At 39.0% G+C, this 23,028-nt stretch overlaps 1 protein-coding gene across 6 annotated transcripts in view; it reads left to right on the top strand.

Annotated features, from left to right (window-relative positions):
• Positions 1-23,028, top strand: part of Ccdc15 (coiled-coil domain containing 15) — a 68,766-nt gene that overhangs the window by 27,449 nt on the left and 18,289 nt on the right. For 2 of the 6 annotated variants that reach the window (XM_036194298.1, XM_036194297.1), the window contains exons 7-13: positions 68-187; positions 672-1,370; positions 2,814-2,936; positions 4,115-4,237; positions 4,639-4,761; positions 14,050-14,145; positions 15,959-16,062. In XM_036194298.1, coding sequence (XP_036050191.1) covers positions 68-187; positions 672-1,370; positions 2,814-2,936; positions 4,115-4,237; positions 4,639-4,761; positions 14,050-14,145; positions 15,959-16,062 — 1,388 coding nt within the window. The remainder of the gene's footprint in view (positions 1-67; positions 188-671; positions 1,371-2,813; positions 2,937-4,114; positions 4,238-4,638; positions 4,762-14,049; positions 14,146-15,958; positions 16,063-23,028) is intronic. The other 4 variants (XM_036194300.1, XM_036194299.1, XM_036194301.1 and 1 more) reach the window with 4 other exon arrangements.

Genomic DNA, 23,028 nt, shown 5'->3' with positions numbered 1-23,028 from the left:
TGGTAATAGCTACGTTTAGTGGGACCTTGTGGGGTTTTCTTTGTTTTAATGTTTGCTTTTTCTTTAGGACCTTAGCTGTGGGGAACTTTCATCTGTTGTGACAGATGAGGAGACAGAAGATTTGTTTGTGGGTTACCAGCAGGATCTCCTTTCTGAAAACAAAGAAAAGACTCTCAGCAAAGTTCAGGTAAAGCAATAAAAGTAAACTTGTGGTCTTGGGGCACAGATCTGTAGTGTTAGTTACTTGGAAGACTGAAGCAGAAAGATTACAAGTTCAAAGTCTCTTGGATACAGCCTGAGTTCAAGACCAGCCTGAGCAATTTTGTGAGACCTTATCCCAAAATAAAAGGAGAATTGAGTATGTAGTCCAGTGGTAGAGTGTTTGTCCAGCATGAAGCCCTGGTTTAGTCACCAGTAATGCAAAAAAAAAAAAAGGGGGGGGTGGTGGTTAAAAAAAAACCAAAAATCCTGTGACTTGAATTAGGGATTTATGGTGTATTTAGAATTGTTGACTCAGGTTATTTTAACATTGGACAAATACTAAGGTTTCACCCTTCTAGTTTTGTTTGATTATGATATCATTTAAGATTATTTTAGGACTCTTATGGAAAAAAATGTGGATTTTTGCTACCACCTAACAGTCTGTGTTTATTATCTGTATTTCCTTTTAGAAAGTAAAATTCAAAAATCCATTATTTGTTGTGATAAAAGAAGATGAACAAAAGCAATTACGTCTTCACACTCTTCAGGCTTTTCTTCCAGAAGCCCAGGATTATCTTGGAGAAGTTCAAGACAATTGTCCAGGATCCCAGAGTGATGTAATTGATGTCCTTAATGTTGAGCCCAAAGCTTCAAGTGTTGAACCTGAAGTTCCAAGTGTTGAGCCAAATACCCAGGTCACTGGAACCGAGTTGAAGGCCACCCAGCCAGAAGGCCAGGCTCTCAGGACAGAAACTGAGGACATTCTTGAAGCCCAGACTGTTGAGCTACATGTTGAGTTGGAAGCCCAGGATTTTCTGCCCAAATGTCAAGACCAGGACTCTTTCCACAAAGACCACGATGTTCTCCCTGAATACGGGAATGTTCTACCTAAATGTCAGGACCAGCATTTTCTACCAGTAGACCAGGAATTTCTACCTAGAAACCAGCTTGGTTTACCTGAAGAACAGAGTCACCCACTTAAATATCAGAACCAGGATCTCCCATCTAAAGAACAGAGGTTCCTGCCCAGATACCAGTATATTTTACCTATATATCAGGACAGAAGAGGTCCGCATGTTCTTCCTAAATGTCAGGACCATTATGTTCTTTCCCAAGACCAGAATAATCTGCATAAATGCCAGGAGCAGGACCTTCCACTCCAAAGCCAGGTAAAACAGCAGGAACGGGGAACAATAAGACATAAGTGACTTTTAGTTTGTAATAGGAACTGCAGAGATTTTTCTCCAGTTGATTTGGAGATTCCTAGCTGGAAACAACAGTTTCCTGACTAATTTTCAAAACTCCAGACTTCCTACAAAATGTTAAAGTAATGTCAGCAGTATATTTCTTCTATCTGGGAGATTTGTGTGTAAAAAACAATTCTGTATTAGGATAAATATTTTTGGCAGCCATCAACTGTTTTGGCAGCTGGAAGTTACAAAGAGATTTGACCCACAAGTACTTAACTGTGTCTCTCAACACAGGTTCCAGACCAGTTCTCTGCTAGAGACCAGTTAGAGCCAGAGGAAGAAGGGAGCTGTGCAGAGAGAACAGTACATATGGCTGAAGTTGGTCAAGTTCTCGCCCAAGCTGACAGTCCAAGCCAGCCTGTTGTTCTTAACTAAGCAGTCAGTGCATTGTGTTTGTTCTTTTTAAAGCAAATATGATGAAGCCAGAATCAATTCTGAAAGGTAGACCAGAAGAGAGGCACTTCCTTTGATGTCAAGATCTCTGTGGGCACCGTCAGGAGCAAGGTAGAGCAGAGAAAGGATGGAGATTAGCGGAAACTTAACTCTTTGTGGTTTAGTTTGGATCTTGCAAAGACTCTCAGGTAAACTTGAGAACTGACAAAGCATGACTCCCTGCCATTATCTTTCATATTACTCCCTGTGGTTCTCAGCAGTCTTAACTGTTGTTTCTATCGTTCTGTTCCTGCTGTATAATTCTTTTTCTCTTTTAAGAAGTAAACTTGAAGGAGCCATTCTCTGAATGACAGATGGGCAAGGGAGAGAAATCTTTGCTCTGGCAAGTTATCAGTGTCTACCTCCCAAACCACAAGTGCCAAGATTTTATCAGAGACCAGACAGGGCAGATGGTATTAGTGGACCGTAATCTAAGTCCTATTAGAATGGCACTCCATGTGAAGAAGGATGTGTGAACCCCTAACAGTTTAATCCTTGCTCTTGTCTTTTTCTCTTCTATCTTGTACCTGATGGTACAAATGACCCTGTTCTAGTAAACTGCTAGTCAATTAAATTCTCCCATTCAAAAGGCAGTTAGACTGTTTTAATTTACCAGGATTATTCTGTATTTGCTGAATCCTACCACATTATCACCAACTTATTGCCCCAACATGAAGAGTAAGAAATAGTAGTAGACCTGAAGCTATTTAAGGTCTGGTGAGTTTGTTAGACTCTTGTGTGTGTGGTTTAGGATTAAGACTTGAAATCTATAGAGTTGGATTAAAAATGTAGCATTGTCACTGGTTCCAGAGCATCAAGATTTCCATGGAGTTCTCCTTGAAGCCTACAAGATTCTGACTAGCTTATTACCCTGGCTAATTGATCATTATTATATTATTATTGCCATTATTACTGTTTTTGTACTTTTAGGACATGTTTCTCAAGCACCCTTCAACTTTGATGAAAGAAGAGAGAGAGGATGAGGAGTTACCTCTGGAGTGTCATCAGTATGCTCCACCTCAGATCCAGGACCAAGTCTTCTTTAGAGAACAGGTAGAGAGCATCTATAGAATGAGGGCCATATAACTCCTGAAAAGGAAAAAGGACCGTTTATTAAGCTAGCTTGTATGTGGAATACATAAACTTACAACTAAGAGTAAAATGTCTAGGTATTTTGAGATGTGCTAAAATAATCTGTAATTTACTGTAAAATACTCCTGAAAAAAGTTGGAGAAGGTGCTGGAAAGAAGGCTCAGGGGTTTAGGGCACTGGCTGTCTTCCAGAGGAATCAGGCTCAATTTCCAGCACCCACACCATGGCTCACAACCTTCTATAGTTCCAGTTCAGTTCCAGGAGATCCAGTATCCCCTTCTGACTGCTGCAGACTCAGGCACACATGCAGTGCGCAGTCAAACACATGTGCAAACACTTAACACATGTAAAGTACATTTCTTAAAAAGTTGGAGAAAATAGCCAGGTGGTGGTGGTGCACACCTTTGATCCCAGCACTCAGGAGGCAGAAGCAGGCAGATCTCTGTGAGTTCAAGGCCAGCCTGGTCTACAGAGTGAGTTCCAGGACAGGCACCAAAACTACACAGAGAAACCCTGTCTGGAAAACAACAACAACAAAAATAAATAAAAAGTTGGAAAAGACATAGATGAAAAAATAAACGTTGCTAGTAAGGGGACCATGAGGGACGCATTATACTGTTTGGTTTTCCTTCATTGTGTGCTTGGGATTCTTTATCACACACACACACACACACACACACACACACACACACACACACCTCTGTTCTGTTGTGATTCTACGATTTTCTCCTATATTATAATGAGCCCATCGTTTCTTTTGAGACAGTTTTGTAGTTCCTTTTGATCAAGAGTATCAGAAGGACTTTGGAAGAGGAATTGCTTTGGAGGACTGTACACATGCTTAACGAAGTATTTGAGAGCTCGCCTGTCCCGGGAATAAACAGAGATGAATGTAGTGAAGAATGTGCGGCAAAGAACAAATTGCTGAAACTTGACAGGCAGTGCAGTAGTCACTTCAGACATGTAATGTTAAGGCCAATAGTAATGGGAAAGAACAGAAGCAGACTATCTTTTTGTTTTGTTTGCCATTCTGATTGAAAATGACTTCAATCTTCATCATAAGCTTCAACATAAGCTGCTGCTGTAGGTGTTATCATCCTGTTTGGACAATGTATATTGATATTTATGTTGTGTTTTAGTACAGGAGCTATGAGCAGGCATCATGTGATATGACAGATGAAAGATGGAGAAAGGAGTTATATCCAGAGTACTACAGATGTGGTTTACATGAAATCCAGGATCCAGGCTCTGCCAGCAAGCAGGTAGAGCAGAGTTTAGTAAGGTGTAAGCGGGGCTTTTTAGAGTTATGTTACTAACAAAGACATTAATATTATTACTGTTAATACTAACATTTAAAAATGATAGCTTACCTTCATGAAGTATTAGCAATAGCCAAAATGTTTTTAGAAGCTTATGTGCATTGTCTTACTGAATTCTCACAATAACCTTGGAGATAGATACTGATATGATCCTTGTTTTATAGGTAAAATTTAAGATTATTTTGCAGATGGTATTAAGATTGATAGTAACAAGAAATATTTCTACTTTTATGATATAACAGATCAGAACACTCTGACTTATTTAGATTACTTGGGGCTATTACTTAAGCCTGTAGTATTTTTACTATTATGTCACTATTTACACAAATTGATGTGTGTTTTAGAGCTTACATTTTAGGCAGCAGCCATCTGTTAATACATCTAAAAAGTGGCAAGAGGATTTACATCTTGGTGGTCATGAACATCTTCCACCCAGACACCAGAGAGATACATGCAGCAGGCGACAGGTATGTGTGGGGGGGAGGCTGATCAAAAACCATGTTGCAGCCAGGCAGTGGTGGCGCACACCTTTAATTCCAACACTCAATAGGCAGAGGCAGGTGGATCTCTGTGAGTTCAGGGGCAGCCTGGTCTACATAGTGAGTTCTGGGACAGCCAGGGCTACACAGAGAAACCCTGTCTGGAAAAAACATAAAAAACAAAACAAAACAAAACAAAAAACACCCCACATTGCTATGAAGATTGTTTTACTTGAGAACTTGTGCTGGAACTTACTAGGGTGGTGTTGAATTTTGGGGATATTGAATTAAAATCTCTAGTTTTTCAAGAAATGTCACTAGGCTTTGATCTATTAAGATTTCTTTATGGCTCATCTGAAGTCTTATGTATTCCCTCTAAAATTCTATTCTCAAATGATTTTTTGTTTGTGGTTTTATGTATTTTAGAATCAAAGGCTCTAGGTAGCTAGTAGTGTTAGGGTCCCTGAAGGAAATCAAGAAGTTTCCTCATGTCCTTGTTAAGGGAGTCAGAATGATATGAGGAAAGGCAGAAAGTGGGCTGTGACCGAGGCATCAGGACTGAATTGTGGCTCTCTGGGGCTTTTCGATTGGCCTGTAAGGTTGGCTTGAGGAGTACTGGCATGGCTTCTTCAGCACTGTCATTGATAGTCTGAAGGGTGAGGCCCTTTTCTGAGTTGGGTCTTTTGCATGTGTTTTTCCCTTGGCCTGGAGAGTCTCCTCCTTTTCTTTCATTGATTCTTTCTCTCTGTTATGCTTTAGGTGTAAAATGTCCCCCAAGGCTCATTAGAAGGCTTGGCCCCATGGTGGTGCTATTGCAGAGTGACTGATCATGAAGATATTGGCCTCCTAAATGGGCTCTTTAGGAGGTGGGGACTCTTGTAGAAGAACATCACTAGGTGTGTGCCTTGGGAGAATGTACCTTGTTCCCAGCCTCTGCCTGTCTTACACCAGTTTTTCCTATCCACTGTGAAATGGATTATTTTGCTCTACTGCATGCTCCTACCATACAAATACATGGTCCCCGAAACAACACAGGCATGGGTAGGCTGACACCTGTGAAACTAAGCCAAAACAAGTGTTTTTTTTTTTTGTTGTTTGTTTGTTTATTTTTTGAGACAGGATTTCTCTGTGTAGCCCTGGCTGTCCTAGTACTCACTATGTAGAGCAGGCTGGCTTCAAACTCACAGAGATCTGCCTGCCTCTGCCTCTTCAGTGCTAAGATTAAAGATGTGTGCCACCACTGCCCAGCTGAGGAAACAAATTTTTAAAGCCTTCCTTAGTTTACTTTCTCAGGCATTTTGTTGCTATGTTGAAAAAGCTGGCTTAACTCATCACTCTTTTTTTTTTGAGCTGAGGATCGAACCCCAGGCCTTGCGCTTACTAGGCAAGCGCTCTACCACTGAGCTAAATCCCCAACCCCAACTCATCACTCTTCATATTTTAGCTTAAATGGTCCTTGGAAAAGATTTCCCTGGCTATCTTATCAAAATTATGGATCTCCCACCGTGTGTGTGTGTGTGTGTGTGTGTGTGTGTGTGTGTGTGTGTGTGTTTTAATCTATCCTTGTGTTGTTTGTTTCCTTCTCAGTATAAAACAATTTGCAGTTATTTATTTACTTACACATGTCCCTTTTTATCTTATCTATCTACCTGCCTATCTATCTATCTATCTATCTATCTATCTATCTATCTATCTATCTATTTAAGGTAAAGTCTCATAGTCCAGGGTGGGCTCCAACTTGGTATGTAATTGAGGATGACTTTGAATCCATATCCTTCTACTTGTAGGTGGAAGTTTCTGTCCTGCCAGCAACTCCCAAATAAACACACTGAGACTTAATATTTTGGCGGCTGGCTGGCATCTCCCCTGACTCCTCCCCTCTTCTTCCCATCATTCTCCTAGTTTGGTTGTCCCACCTATAATTGACACCTGGCTACCAGCCAATCAGCTTTTTATTAAACCAATCCAAGTGACAAATCTCCACAGTGTAGAAAAGGATTATTCCATAGCATCTAGTCAAACATTTGTTCAGTACCTGCCAACATTAGCCATTATTTAAGTACAGTCAGATACAGTTGTGAACATGACCTGGCACTTAGATATTCAGACAGTCTCAAAAGGAGACTGGTATGTAATTAGATAGTTATTGAGCAATATAATTTGTGATAGAGGGCATTCACAAAGCCTAGAAGAGAGGCACCTCTGACTGTCCAAGTCAGCGTGAAGTTTTGTAATGTGGATTTCTTCTGTTCATCCTACCATCACACAGGCCCTGAGAATCCTCAACCTTAGAACAATATTTCTCTTCTTGCATTTCTAGTCCAGCCTATTGGAGAAAACACGTTAGTAGTGTTGATGAATACTAGTTCATACTTAGGGTTTCTAAGCTGCCTAGCATTTTTCTTGTTGCAACACCATACTCTTTTTTCCCCCTTTTGGTTTTTCGAGACAGGGTTTCTCCGTGTAGTTTTGGAGCCTTTCCTGGATCTCACTCTATAGACCAGGCTGGCCTCGAACTCATAGAGATCCACCTGCCTCTGCCTCCTGAGTGCTGGGATTAAAAGTGTGAGCCACCACTTCCTGGCAGCAACACCATACTCTTATAATTCCTTTTTTTCTCAAGTTTTATATATTATTTGTGTGTCTGTGTCTGTGTTTGCTGTCTGTCTTTCTGTCTGGGTGTGTGGAGGTCAGAGAACAACTTGGTAGAAATGGTTTTCTCCTTGTGATTGTGGGGAATGAACTCGGGCCACTGGGCTTTTGTGGCAAGAACTATTACCTGATAAACTATCATCTCTCTGATCCAAAACTCTCACACTTTTGTAAAGAAAATCAAAAGCTGGGCATACATCTTTAATCACAGTAATTGAGGCAGGGGCACGTGAATCTCTAAGAGTTTGAAGCCAGCTTGGTCTACATGGTAATACTCTGTCTCAAAAAAGGGGGAAGGGGAGGGGGCGAGAGAGAGAGAGGACAGAGGGGGTAGAAAAGTGAAAGCTTTCTCCTTTCACTGCTATCACTGGTTGTAGATATTAATCTTTTATGTTTCCTCTTCCTCCTGCTCTATTAGAGGAGGAGTAGCTTCTTTTTAGATTTGTAGTCTACATCCCTCATTTGTTCCTGTCGACTCTTGTGTCATTAATTATTCTATATTACGATTGTATCCAAAATACTTCCCTTGTATGGATGTGTTCAAGTGTTTTCCATTTAAACAAACAAACAAACAAACAAAAAACCCAAACTCCTTTGGACCTGAGAGATACAGATCATTGGTTAAGAGCTTGCCTAGCATTCATAAGGCCCTGGCTTCCTTCCCCAGCACCACAAAATAAGATGAAAACCAGACTCCTCTTGAGTTCTGTACACGTGGTTTTGAAGAGACATGATTCTTCATGATACTCCTATTTTTTTTTTTACCTAAGTGCAATCTGCAAATGATTTTACATGGTTATCATAGTCAGTTATTTAAAAAGAATAATCAGTAATGACTAATTCCTTTTTATCTTTTACTAACTTAGACATATTGGCAGTTTCTCGGTTGCCTATATTTTGATTATTGTCCTCACTGATACCCTTGAACTTAAATACTGCGTAGAAGGTCCTGGGTCCATTCTTGTTAATAAATCAATAGATTCTTGACTTACATGCTACTGACTTTCTGCAACATTTGAAATAGTAAACTGCTTGTTTCTGAAACCTTTTCTCTGTGCATAGTCAGTTTCCAGATTCACTGCTAAAATTCGGGTCACTTTTTCTGAGCCTTCCTGCTTTCTGAATTTGCTTTCTGTTAGTGTGTTGTATTTTTTAAAATTATTAAACAGCCACCCCTGTTCGTTCATTCGTTCTCTCTCTCCAAGTAATATTTGCTTCTATGACTTCAGCTACCAGATTTCTTTGAAATCTGTCTTGGTCACTTGGAATACCCAGTGACCATCTGAACTCATATTCTACAAGTGCCTCAAATTGAAGATGTTCTGAGTGTTCACTCTGGAACAGTTCCTTTACTACGTTATTGTGCAAGCTGTAATCCTAGGGATAATTGTTGTGTTTCCTCTGTTCCTTCATCTTAGATCCTTTTTCAATTAAAAAGTTATTATTACTGTGTGTTTATGGCATGATATAAATGTGAGTACACATTCCATGGAGTGTGTGCGGTGGTCAGAGACAGTTTTGTGGAGTCAATGTCACCATTAGCTTCACTTGTCACCTTGACCCACCTGAGAAGAGGGAACCTCAGTTGAGGAATTGCCTCCATCATAAAGTCCTGTGGCATGTCTGAGGGGAATTTTCTTATTTGCTAATTGATGTAGGAATGTCCAGCCCACTGTGGGTGATGCTTATCCATGGGTAGATGGGCCTGGGCTGTATAAGGTAGGTAGATGAGCATGCCAGGGGAGGCAGGCCAGTAAGCAGCATTCCTCCATGGTCTCTGCTTCAGTTCTTTTAGGTGCCTGCCTTAGCTTCCCTCAATGAATTCTTCCTTCCCTAAGTTGCTTTTGGTCAGTGTTTATCATAGCAATGGAGAACCAAACTAGAATAGTAGGCTGTGTCCTTCCACAGTTCTTTGAGATCCAGGAATCAAACTCAGGTCTCCAGGCTTGTGCAGCAAACACCTTTACCTGCTAGGTTGTCTTGCCCTCTTAGATCCTCGTGATAAAGCAGATTGGGGCAATTTCACATTTAACTTTTCTCTTTGTATTCTTGTTGCCATTATTTTAGCTCAGACCTTTGCCATTTCTTAACTGGTCTTTTAATCAACTTCCAGGGTCTACCTCCACTTCGTCTGATCTAGAAAACTGACTTCCTGGCTTTGACTTTTCTGTTTCATTTCAATTTATCTTTACAATACAATCAGACAGAACCTGTTATTTACAGATGCCAGTTTAATTTTTAGTCCCCCCAAATTGATCAGTTAGAATTCATTTTAATAAATTTGCAATGCAAAGTTTTAAATGCAGAAAGTATTGATAGCATAATGATCAGTAGCCTTTCCATTTTTCTTTTCCTTCAGCCTTTCCTTTTCAACAGACATATCTACTATCAACAGTTTAAAGTTCATTAGTCTAAACCATGTAATATCTACACACATGCATATGTGCTTACATACAAATCAATTCTGACTGGGTTGTATGTTACATTATTTTTATATAATGACATTGTAGTATTACATTGATTGTTCTGCAGCTGACTTCTTAAACTTCACATATTAAACTGTGATAATAAATTGATTTTTATGAGTAGTAAAGAAATGCAAATATTTAGGTATACTTATATTCCCTTGGAGGTATTTCTAGCTCCTTGTGTCTCTGACTTCTATTACATTTACCCACCAGTGACACTGCTCCAAACCCACACCCTCTCCCAGACTATAACAAACAGAAACGCTGTAGGCATTGTCCAAAGTGCCTAGAAGGTAATTTTGTCCATAGACTGGTTTTAAAATGAAAAAAAAAATTTTAAATAAATATGGGGAAGAAAGAAATGAAATATAAAGAAGTAATTCTGTGTTTCTTATAATGTATGATGAAAACCTTGTAGAACTTCTAAAACAAAATGTTGGGATATACAAATGTAATCCATGGATAAATTCTTGTAGAACGTTTCTACACTAGAAATATACAGAAAGGCTGAGGATGTTAGTAGAGTGCTTGATTGATTGATCCCCAGCTCTGCACAAACTGGGTGAGGTGTTGCAGGCAGCTCCAACACTGGACAGCTGGAGGCAGGAGGACTGATCTGCAGGGTCTTCCTCTGCCACATACATAGCACATTTGAGGCCAGCTTGGATCCATGGAACTAAACCTCCCTTCGACCCCACAAAAATAAGGAATCAGAAAAAGTAGGAAAGTCCCCTATTGAAGGCCTTCTTGAAATCCTAATTCTAAAATTCTAATTCTCTCTCCAATATTAATCATGTTAATGTATGTGTTTTGTAGTCGTCGTATAAAAGCATTTATGTACATCTGGATGTAGGTGTATTTAAAAACTTGTGGTAAAGGCTTGGTGAGATGTCTCAGAAGTTAAGGACATTTTGCTGCCAAGCCTGTGATCTCCCTGAGTTGGATCTTGGGTACCTTCACGGTGGAAGGAAAGAACTAACTCCTGAATGTTGTCCTCTGACTTCCACACGTGCTCTGTGGCATGCTAGTCTAACCCTTCTCCTATAATAAATGAATGTTTAAATATTTTTAAATTGTGGTAAATACAAAATTTACTATTTAAATCATTTTATTTACAATATAAATATATTTTTGAAATTTTGAATCAGAGTCTCCATATATAGCCCAGATTGGTCTTGAACATGAAATCTTGCCTTAGTCTCCAAGTATTAGGATTATAATACTCGGTCACCATTCAGGTCATTTTAAACATTTTCAAATATACCCTCCAGTGGCATAAGTACCTTCATGTTGTTATACAGCCTGTCACTGTCTGTCTCTAGAACTTTTTCTAACCTTACAAATCTGAAACTAAATCTGGAACTCTATACGAATTAAATAAAAGCCTCTCCCTCCCTCCTCCTCACCATCCTATTTCCAGTCTCTGAGTCTACTTTAAGTATCTCATGGTGTGTCTTCCTACAGTATTTGTCCTCTTGTGACTGTCCTGCTTCACTTAGCATAATGCTATAGCAGCATAGCACTGTATTTTCACTTTCAAGTCTTTAATAACGTTTGTGTGTGTGCTGCATTCTGTTTATTCATTCATCCATTGATGGACACTTGGTTTGTTTCCTGCATAATGCTGTCATGAGCAAGAGTATAGAACAGTGAAGTGTCTCTGTGCTGCTGAAGGCAATAACTAGAGACAGTGATGGGAGAAGGCTTTATTAGTAACAAACTAGCAAGTGTGTGGTGGAAGGCTTTCACACCCAAGTTCCATCTTGTCACAGGTTAGAAAGCTTACATGGTGCTTCTGGGAGTCTGACTTTAGCTATAGTCAGGTGAGCACTGGACTGATGATTAAAGCTTTTGTGTGTTTGTGCTGGGAAACCCAGGACCTCATGAATGCTCGGCAAGTATTCTACCGTGGGGCTCTACCCCTAGCCTGACAATTAATTCTTGTTGTAATTGTGTTGACGTGGTTTTGATGCTTTCCATAGGTCACCAGGAATACCAGGCATTCCTCATTCCTGTAAACCTAATGCCAATGAATAGGAAGTCATCCTGCTAGTGGCTTTCTTGGATGTTTTCCCTTATTTTTCTTTTTAGGCAGGGCTGACTTCAGTGTTAATTATTTGGAAAATGGGTCATAAAAGAGCAAGGCAAAACAAAAAACAGTAAAAAATCTATCTGCTCTACTGTTAGGATATGAGTTAACCCATTCAGTTTCAATTAACAGACTTCAGTGTATGAGTGACTTAATTGATCTGTCAGTTTTGTGTCTATAATATTTCTAGTATCTGGGATAATAACAAAGGGGGAAAGATTTGTTTGTTTGTTTGTTTATTTATTTTGGTTTTTCAAGACAGGTTTCTCTGTGTAGCTTTGTGCCTTTCCTGGAACTCACTCTATAGCCCAGGCTGGCCTCGAACTCACAGAGATCTGCCTGCTTCTGCCTCCCGAGTGCTGGGATTAAAGGCATGCGCCACCACGGCCCGGCGGGAAAGATTTATTTTGGTTCATGATTTTGAAAGGGTCATTCTATGGTTGCTTCGTTCCAAGTTCTTGAACAGAAAGAACATCACTGTGGCAAAAATTTGTGGAAGAAAGGGGTGTTCAAGTCATGTTAAACGGAAAGAGAGGAAGGGACTGGAGACCCAGTATAACCTTGAAAGTCACACTCCCAATGGGCTACTTCCTCCAAGTAGCCTACCCAAATAGCACCAACAGCTGGGACTAATATATAAACATATTGGGGACGTATTTCATATTCTAAGCATATCAGATTTGAAGATTTCTCCCATTTCCTATGTTACCTTTTTACTCCAAGAGTATCCATTCGTATGCAAGTATTAATGTAGTCCAATTCATTTTTTTCTAATGTTACCTATACTTTTAGTAAATTGCCAGATCTGGTGTTAAATAACTTTCCCCTCTTCTGGACATTCTATAGTTTGCTTTCTTACGTTTATATCTCTTGATCTGATTCATAATTTTTGTAGATGGTGTATGCTAAGGGCCAACCTTCATTTTTTTTTTGCATGTGAATGGCCATTTCCCCAATACTATTTGTTGAAGAGACTATCTTTGCCACAGTGAATGGTCTTGGTTTCCTTTTTTTAGAGCATTTGACCATATGTACCAGGGCTTATTTATAGTCATTTAGTTAATATACATATTATGTTTGTTTTAGCTATTTCTATTTAAAGGTCCTGATTTAATTTATATGGTTTGGGTTGGGGATATAATTCATCAGCAGCAGTAGAGTGTTTGCTTCACATGCACAAGCCCCCAGGTTTTAACCCCAGCACCATAAAAAGAAAATATATGTGGTTGATCCCTTAACATTGATCTCATCCAGCAGCATCATAACTCAAACCTAAATAAAATTTATCTAACATGTATTTTCTCTGTAAGGCATATCACAACAACAACACCCCAACCCCATGTGCACACACGTATGTCTTGTGTTAGGAACTGAATCCACACCATAATTTTTCTATGCTTGGGAGTGATAATATATCAGCAATATGCTGTGGGGAGGAGGTCATCTTAAACAGAGACATCACCAACAAAAAGCACAAAAACTCATCAAGTTTGTCACCAAGGAGATTGCAAAAAGGATGCTTGTTTATGGTGTGAGAGCAGAAACAGAGAGAATCCAGATGGCAGCATGCATTTTTGTGTTACTCAAAGTTTTCATGTCTTTGCATGTCTGTCAAGGACTACATAAGCATTGTGAGTGTTGGAGTTACATATAGATGTGAATAAGTAGGCAAGTTTGTAAATATGATGGTGAGTACAAACACTAAAGATTAGTTAATGTACAATTCAGTAATTTTTGAGTGTTCACAGGGTGGGCAAACCTTACCACAGTCAATATAAGAACATTTTCATCTCCTCCAAAAAAATCCTGTTGACAGCAGCAGTCGAGTTCATTAGTCCTGCTTCTAGTACTAAAGATAAATAACTTTTTAAAAGTAGAAATTATTACTTGACATAAAATGTCCAGGTAAGAGTACCAACTAACATGACTTTTCTAGAAGATACAGTAGGTGATGAGCCTGGTTTCCGCCACGTCATCCCAGTTAAGGCAGAGTCAGTGGACAGACACACCAAGAGGACTCACAGAACTTGAGCACTTTTGTCACTTGTTGTAAATTGGACTTTGTAGCAGGTGTTTGAGGAGTGTCGGTCAGGACTGAGCACTGAATACCACGCTCTACTGGCATTTCAGTCTGGAGTGGATCAAGAAGAAGACAAGAAAGAGGTATGCAGTGGTGCTGCTTCTGAATTCTGTGTGAAGTTGGAAGCAGTTTACTGGTTTAACTCATTAAACCGACAGAAATTCTGGGGCTGGAGAGATGACTCAGCCTGTAAGAGCACATGCTGCCCTTTGAGAGAACTAAGTTCAATTCCCAGCCCCTAAATATTTCCAGACCCAGGGGATCTGATACTTCTGGCCTCTGCAGGCACTATATGCAGATGGTACACAGGCCTACATTACAGGCAAGTACTTTGCTAACATGCACAAGAGACATGAAAGATCTGAGTAACCCAAAATGCATTCTGCTAGCTGGACTGTTTGACCTCTCACATCACAAACAAGCAGCTTTTTGCCGTCTACTTGGTGCCGTATTTGATGCATTTTTTTTTTTTTTTTTTTTTTTGTGCTTTCTAAAAAGTTGGTGATTTCTCTGGTTAAGATACCCCCTCCACTATCCTGCTAATATACTCTCCTAAGCATATAAAGGCTGTAGTGTGGGTTCAGCTCCTAGCACAAGTTGTAGAAGGAGAGGAAGGCTATTGTAATGTGCCTTACAGTGAAAATACGTGTGTTAAATAAAATAAAAATAAATAAATATTAAAAGAAAAATTAGGGAGCTGGAAAGATGGCTCAGTGGTTCAGAGCACTGACTGCTCTTCCAGAGGACCTGGGTTCCTCTGCACCCACATGGTGACTCACAACTATCTGTAACTCCAGTCCTAGAGGATCTGATTCCTCTGTGAACACTGCACATACATGGTGCACAGTTATACAGGCAGGCAAACATTCATACACATAAAAATAAATATTAAAAAAACAGAAAAAAACCCACAAATTCCAAAGCTGTTAAGAAATTATAATATGCTTAACTTCTCTTTTAAGCTCCTAGGACTTAAGGTGCACTTGTGTGAAGTCAAAGATTTGATCCAAGTGAATTTCTCTAGCTGTATATATTTGCCACTATAACTTACTTAAAAGAATACTTTAAATGTATGTCTTCCTTTCCCCTTCAATTAAAAAGTACTCTAACAGTTTTAAATCCTGGTCATGTGCCAGTGTCAGATGAGAAAAGAAACATTTTTGATGCATCTTCAACAATGAGAGTCATTTTTCAAATTAAGGTTCTTTTACCAGAGAAGCCATATTCTGACCTAGTGTATGTATAGATATGTCATCTCTTTGAGTAGCTTGTGTCCTTGAAAGAGAATATGTAAATCCAGAAGTAAACAGATCATGCACAGTATAGTAGCACTTGCTTTTATTATGCTCATTCTGTTTATGAGCATGATACCCTGATATACTTCATCCCTTCTGCACTTCTCACATCATATGTGGCTAGGCTCTGTGATGTGGATTTTAGTCTTTACAAGTTAAATGAACTATTGTTCTATTATAAAATGCCTCCCTTTTTTTCTCTGTGGCCCTGCTTTTATGATACTGCTTGAGAACACAGAGTAAATATAGTATGTACCTTATTGTGTCAAATGTAACAATTTCCTAGGTTCTATTGACAAGTGGACTATACTAAGGGCAAACTAATACACTGTTTTTTCTTCAGAGGATGTTAACTGTTTAATCTTTTCCTAAGGGTAAACTAAATTTGCACTTGCGTTGTTTTGTCTATTAACAAAGTAGCTATGTACTTGAAAACATAATTTTCATATTGTGTGTACTGTTGTTGATACAGAGGAAGTTAATGACTTTACCACATGTAACCTCATTATCTGATAGTTTTCTTCTCTTTAGAATAAGAATTTGTCCTTCTTTACAAAGTTGTCTGTGAACAGGTTAGATAATTTTAACTTCTTTCCTTTAGCGTCAAAAGCAATACCTGAGACACAGGAGGCTTTTCATGGATATTGAGAGAGAACAAGTGAAAGAACAAAACAGACAAAGGGAACAAAAGAAAAGAATTGAAAAGTAAGTTCTTTGATTCTCATTCTTAAATGACAGTTAAGCTAATGCAATGCTTGCTAGGACTAAGGGCTAGAAATCATCAGGTTTGGGCTTGGGGTATAGCTCAGTGGTGAAACACATCCTTAGTGTTCCTGGTGCCCTAGGTTCAATCTCCAGCTACCACACCACTCACTACCGCAAAAGAAAGAAAAAATGGAGAGGAGGAGGAATAATCAGGCAATAATTTTGTGGCTTTGCCTTCTGAGCTTGGAAATAGTCACTTTTGATCTAGATAAAGAATTGAAGATGTAAGTAAGTATATACATATATGTATATATAATATTTTTCTTTCTCTCTTTTTTTAAAGACAGAATCTCACTTTGTAGGAACTCACTATAGAGACCAAGTTAATGTCAAACTTGTAGGCATTTCCCTGCATCTGTCTCCCAAGTGCTAGGCTTGTAGGTGCACTACCGTGTCTTCCTTGTTTGATTTTTTTTTTAAATAAACTTAATTTTTTTAGAATAGTTTTTAGTTCATAGCAAAATTGAGCAACAGAGGTCCCATGTACCTCCTGCCTCCAGACATGCACAGCTTTCCCACTAGTTCATTTTGTTACAGTTGATGAGCCTACATCAGCACACTATTACCCAGAGTTCATGACATGCTTTCAGATTCATTCTTGGTGTTGTATATTCAGGTATATAGTAATGAAATGTGTTCACACACATATCATACAGATTATTATTTCCATTGCCTTGGAAACCTGTGCTGTGCCATTTCCTCCCTCTCAAGCACCTCACCCCTGGCAACAGCTTATCTCTCCTCTGGCTCTGTGTTTTTTCCTTTTCCAATGCGTGTGTAAACTTTTCAGGTTAGTTTCCTATAGCTATTGATATGCACTTAAGGTTCTTTCATTGGGTTGATAGCTGTTTTTGTTTTTTTTTTTTAAATGGTGTGTGTGTGTGTGTGTGTGTGTGTGTGTGTGTGTGTGTGTGTGTGTGTAGGTCACTCATGCATTGTGGAGGTCAGAAGGCAACTTGTGAGAGTCAGTTTTCTTGCATCCTGAGGATCAAACTCAGATTGTCAAGCTTGGTGGCAAACACCTTTACTGACTGAGCCAACTTGTTGACCATTTAAATAGCTGTTTTAAAATATATATATAATAAAAAAATCAAATAATAATCTTCCCTCTTGATGTATCTCTGTTTCAAGTTATCCTTTGACCTGCTGAAGGACATCTTTGTTGCTCAAAAGATTTGGCAGTTTTGAATAAAGGTACTCTTAACTACTGGGTGAATTTTTCTGAGGACTTAAATTACTGGTTCATTTGGGTAAATGTGAAGGAGTGTGATTTCTGGATCATATGCAAAGTGTGGCTCATGACCTTGTCAGCATTTGGTGGTGTCAGTGTTTGTGGTGTGGTCATTCTACTCAGTATGCGTTGGAACAGTGCTATCTCACTGTTCTGACGTTCAGTTTCCTGATGCTCTGTGCATGTAATATCTTCTCATATGCTCACTTGCCGTCTGTATATCTTCTTTGGTGCTGTTTATTCAGATCTGTTGCCTATTTTGTAATTGGGTCATTTGTTTCTATTTCTGATTTTTATAGTTTTATTAACTTTTTTCATACAACATATTTTGATCGTATTTTTCCTCTCTTCAACTCCCCACAGATTCTTCTTACCTCCCTATCCACCCAACTTTGTTCTTTTCTCTCTCAAAACAAACAAACTTAAAAAATCAAAACAAACTAAAAAACGAAACTAATAAAACACATATACACAAAACAAAACAAAGTGTACAAAAATCCATGGAGTCTGTTTTGTGTTGGTCATCTACTCTCGAGCGTGAGGTCTGATCTTGAGTGTGGTTGATATACCCAGTGAGACTCCATTTGAAAAAACTTGTTTTTCCTTTCCTATCAGGTATGAGTTGCAAATAGCTTCTTGGTTGGGGGTGGGACTTTATGTCTGTGTCCCCTTCTTGGTTATGGGATTTTTTGGTTTGAACCTATGCAGCTCCTGTGCATGCTTCATAGTCTCTGTGAGTTCCTATGTGCATCAGCCTTGAGGCTGGAAAGTGCTGTTTCCTTAAAGTCCTCTGGCTGTCAGAATCTTCCTGCCTCTTCTTCACATAGACTTCTGAGCCTTGCTTGAGGGGAAGGGTTTGATGACATCCTGTTTAGGGATGACTATTCCAAAGTCTCTTACTCTCTGCACATTGTCCAGTTGTGGGTCTCCATGTTAATTTTCATCTGTTACAGGAAGAGTCTTCTCTAATGAGGGCTAAGTGATGTCTGTCTATAGGTATAACAATATGTCATTAGGAATCATTTTATCACTTTGTTCCTTTATCAGGATAGTAGTACTAGGTTTTCCTCTAGGCTCATGACCTATCTAGCCTCAGGTTCTTGGCCACTTTAGCAGAGTCAGGTATAGGTTCTCTCTTGTGGAGTGGGCCTTAAATCCAATCAAAAGGAGGTCAGTTACTCCCCTCACAGTTGTACCACTGTTGCATCGGTGTATCTTGTGAGCAGGCCTCTCTTGTAGGCAAGAAAGTTTGTAGCTGGCTGATGTTGTGTACTTTCCTCTTCCAGTAACATGCCTAGTACCTTCCAGCACCATGTGCAAGTCAGGAGAGGTGAAGTACCAGCTCTCTTTCTCCATTTTCAATGACATTGTTTCCTTGTTTTGACTTTGAGTTTTTATGTATATGTTGAGTACTAGGTCTTTGTAAAATCGTTTTAAATACTTTCTTTCAGTCTCTGTCATATCTTTTTGTTCTTTTGACATGTTCTTTTTGTTGCCTTTTCCAGAACAGAAGATTTTAATGATCTAGCTTTTTCATGGATTAATTTTGCCATATCTAAACATATAGCTTTGTCTGTTCTGGTATCTTCTAGGAGCTATGTGGTTTTTATGTTTGGCTTTATAAGCCACTTTGAAAGTTTTTGTTTTTGCTTTTTAAGACAAAGCGCAGGCTGGCCTGGAACTCAGTGTATCTGAGAATGATCCCAACCTGCTGTCCCTCCTCCCTGCACCTCTCAGTGCTGAGATTACAGTTCTTGATCCCACCATGCCTAGTTTAGAGGTAGGTTTTTTTTGTTGTTTGTTTGTGTTTTTGAACATAGGATTTTGTACTATAGTCCAGATTGCTCTTGAACTCATAGTCTTTCTGTTTTAGCCACTGAAGCTCTGGGATTATAGATAAGTGCTATCATGCCTGGCTGCATATTTTATAGGAAATACAAGGTCTTTGTTTAAAGTAATTTTTTTTGGATGAAGATACTCAGATTTCCCCATTTTTGAAAATACTATCTTTTTTTCTTCATTGTGTTGCCTTTGCTCCTTCTTGAAAGGTCAGTTGATTGTATTTATATACTTCTGTGTCTTCAGCCCTCCTTCATTTTTCTCCTCTTCTATTGTAACTTTACAATAGGTACCTACAAGAAGTGTCTTTTTACCTCTTTACAGACTTTAGAATTAGTGTATCTGTGTCCATGGCTCACTTGCTGAATTGTACTAGAATTCCATGCTCCATAGACTAGGCTGAGAGAACTAGCATGTCTGTAGTACTTAGCTTTATAATGTTTCATGATTTTTAAAATTGATTTATTTATTTTGTGTGTGAGTGTTTTGTTTACATGTATGTCTCTGTACCACATGCAAGCATGACTGTTGCCTACATAGGCCAGAAGTGGGAGTCAAGTCCCCTGGAACTGGAGTTACAGACAGTTGTGAGCCACCATGTGAGTGCTGGGAATCAAAGCAGGGTCCTCTGGAAGAGTGACCAATGCTCTTAACTGCTGAGCCTTCTCTCCATCTCTCTCTCTCTCAGTTACTAACATAAATATAATTTTTTACACTCTGCTTTTTCCTTGTTCCTTATTGACATATAGGAAAATGACTTTTTATATAACCCTGCTGTTATTATTAGTTCCAAGAGTGGTTTTGGTTATTCTTTCAGAATTTCTGTGTAGATGAATATATCATCTTTGAGCAAAGACATTTCCTTCCTAGCCTCTAACCTTTATTTCCTTTTCTTGTCTGATTGCATTTGCCAAGACTCCCGATACAATGTTGAGAGAAAATGGTTGAAGGACCATTCTTGGTTGTTTCTGATCTTAGAAAGGAAGCTTACAGTTTCTCACCATTAAGTACAATCTTAGTTGTAAATTTTGTGGGGCAGGGGTGGGTAGGGCATATAGAGGTCAGAGGTGGGTGATGTCAAGTGTCTACCTCTCTCACTCTCCACCTTATTTTTGAGACAGAGTCCCTCACTGAACCTAGAGTTTGATATTTTGTCTAGGCTAGCCGCTTGGATCTTCATGTTCCCATTTCCCAGTGCTGGGGGTTACCATACTTGGCCTTTACACAGGTCCTAATGCTTGCAGGCACTCTGTGCACCAAGCTATCTGACAGCCCTCTGAAATGGGTATAATACCTATTTTCTAGTGTGATGAATGAATGAAATGGAGAAATGAGACTTAATATTTTGTCTGGCATTTAGTAAAAATTACAGTAAGGAGTCTCTCACTGCCACAGTGTTTAATAAGTAGAGGACAAATGGAGAAAGAAGACGAAAAGTTAATTATATTGCTGGGAGTATAGCAGGAATCATCTTGGGCAAGACTTCTGAAACTTTTTATTCTCAGTAACCATTTTTATGCAACTCTGGGCACACAGTTTTATAAGTAGAATATATTTTATTTTCTTAGGTATAAATTTTTGCCACATATTAAAGACAAGAGGAAATTTTCATACCACTAAAATAGATGTGCTTATTTAATTTTACATAAAAAATTAAGCATTGACCTTCAGGACTTAGAAGATTTTCAACATTTTTCAGAGTTGATATTTTGATTTGATAATCATTAATGCTGAGAATGCACTTCAAATAAATACATAGTACAAAATGGCTGAAGTGTGTCCAGGGCCTTGTTAGATGTTACCAGAAATTTTTTGCTAATCCCAAGACAAAGTGTATTTCATAGTTTTCTGTTGTTGTTGTTATGTTCACTGGTGTTTTGCCTGCATGTGTGTCTGTGTGAGGGTGTCAGGCTCTGGAACTGCAGTTATATACAGGTGTGAGCTGTCATGTGGGTGCTGGAAATTGAACCCAGGTCCTCTGGAAGAGCAACCAGTGCTCTTAACTGCTAAGCCATCTCTCTAGCCCCCATATTTAATAGTTTTAAAATGAAACTCAAGTTAGCAAATGTAACAACAGTTTTTAAAAATAAGATATTCTGGGTTGGGGATTTAGCTCAGCGGTAGAGTGCTTGCCTAGCAAGCGCAAGGCCCTGGGTTCGGTCCTCAGCTCTGGCAAAATAAATAAATAAATAAATAAATAAATAAATAAATAAATAAATAAATAAATAAAATATTCTAACACAATACAGCCTAAAGATTTACTAATTTGGAACTTACTAGGTGATACAGTCTTAAGATATAATTAGACCCTGAGGAATGATAGAGGAATATACAGAAAGTCTTTGTTTTAAGAACAGGAAACTCTATGAACAACATTGCATAGTATTACAACGAAACAGTATTCTCAAATCTTTGCTGAAGCATTTCATCCAATGGCACTAAATTCAAGGCTGTGGGGAAGTCAGGTTGTAATTTTGAATTTTCATCATTAGGTATTTAGAAACCTTTCACTGTTGCCAATTTTTATGACCCCTCTATTAAGTTGTATAATTTTGTATGAAAGTGTGGCATATAGTTTAAGTAATTGGGAGCTGGAGGACCATGACTACTAAGTTAACCACCCTAAAGAAGACTGTCATCAGTCCTGTTTCTGATGAATGGAGATATTTTGGGAGCACAGGGAGCTGGATATAGTAACAGTGAGTTTTGGCCAGCAACACCAAGGGTCTTAACAAATGGGGCAGTTCTGATGACAGCTCAGGCACCACATAATCAGAGGGCTCCACTAGGGTCACCTCGCCCTTGCCTTTTTGAGATGGAATCTTACTATACACTCCAGACTGCCCTCAGATTCCACCTGCCTAAGTGCAGTAAGTACAGCTCTGAGCTATCATGTCCAACTTAGTTATTATTTTTGCTATACTGTAGATCAGGCCTAGAGCTTAGTCTTGCACCTGCTGGTCAAGCATTTGACTACTGAGCTACATCCCCAACCCCTATGTTATTTCTTCTTCTCCCTCCCTTCCCTCCTCTCCCCTTTACCCACTTCCTCCTCCTTGTGATAGTTCTTTACTACCTTCTCCTCATTGGTTTTTGTTTTAGAGATTCATTTTTATGTATGTATGTATGTGTATCTGTGTGTGAGCCTGTGTGTCTGTGTGTGAGCCTGTGAACCCAAGTACAAATGCTCTCAGTCACAACAGGGTATTGGATTACCTGAAGCTGGAGTTACAGGCAGTTGTGAGTTGCCTGATGTGGGTGGGTGCTGGGAACTAGACTCTGGTCTTCTATAAGAGTAATACCTGTTCTTAACATTGACCCATCTCTCTATCCTATTTTGTTTTTCAAGATATAGAATGTAGCCCAGGGTATCCTCAAAATCCCTGAGTAGCCAAAGATGGCCTTGAGTTTCTCAACCTCCTAAGTTCATAGACTTGAACCATGTTACTTTGACAGACCCTGTATCCCCACCCCCACCCCATCTCTCCCTCTTTCTTCTTTTTCATTAGTTGACTTTAGGAGCTGAATATCTTAATTATTCAGTTAAATAAATTCTTTTAACTGAAACCAATATGTCTCCTTGTAGGCTTAATGTGTAACCTAAATCTTATGACACGGCATAATCAGTAGAGGATGTTTATTTAGCAAGACTACTGACCTTAAAAACAAACAAACAAACAAAAAACCTTTTCTGCTTAAGGCTTTTATCACTGTTTTCTACTGGATAATCTTCTTATTGTTCTAGATTTATACTCTTGACCTTGATGGAATTTGAATGGGGAAGGAGGAGACAGGAATTGTAGCCTAAAGGACTGGCATTGCAAAAGTGGTGATTT

The sequence above is a fragment of the Onychomys torridus genome, chromosome 7, assembly GCF_903995425.1.
Source record: "Onychomys torridus chromosome 7, mOncTor1.1, whole genome shotgun sequence".
NCBI classification, from domain to species: Eukaryota; Metazoa; Chordata; class Mammalia; order Rodentia; family Cricetidae; genus Onychomys; species Onychomys torridus.
Note: the sequence above shows the minus strand (reverse complement) of the source record. Positions and strands in the feature narration are given on the sequence as shown.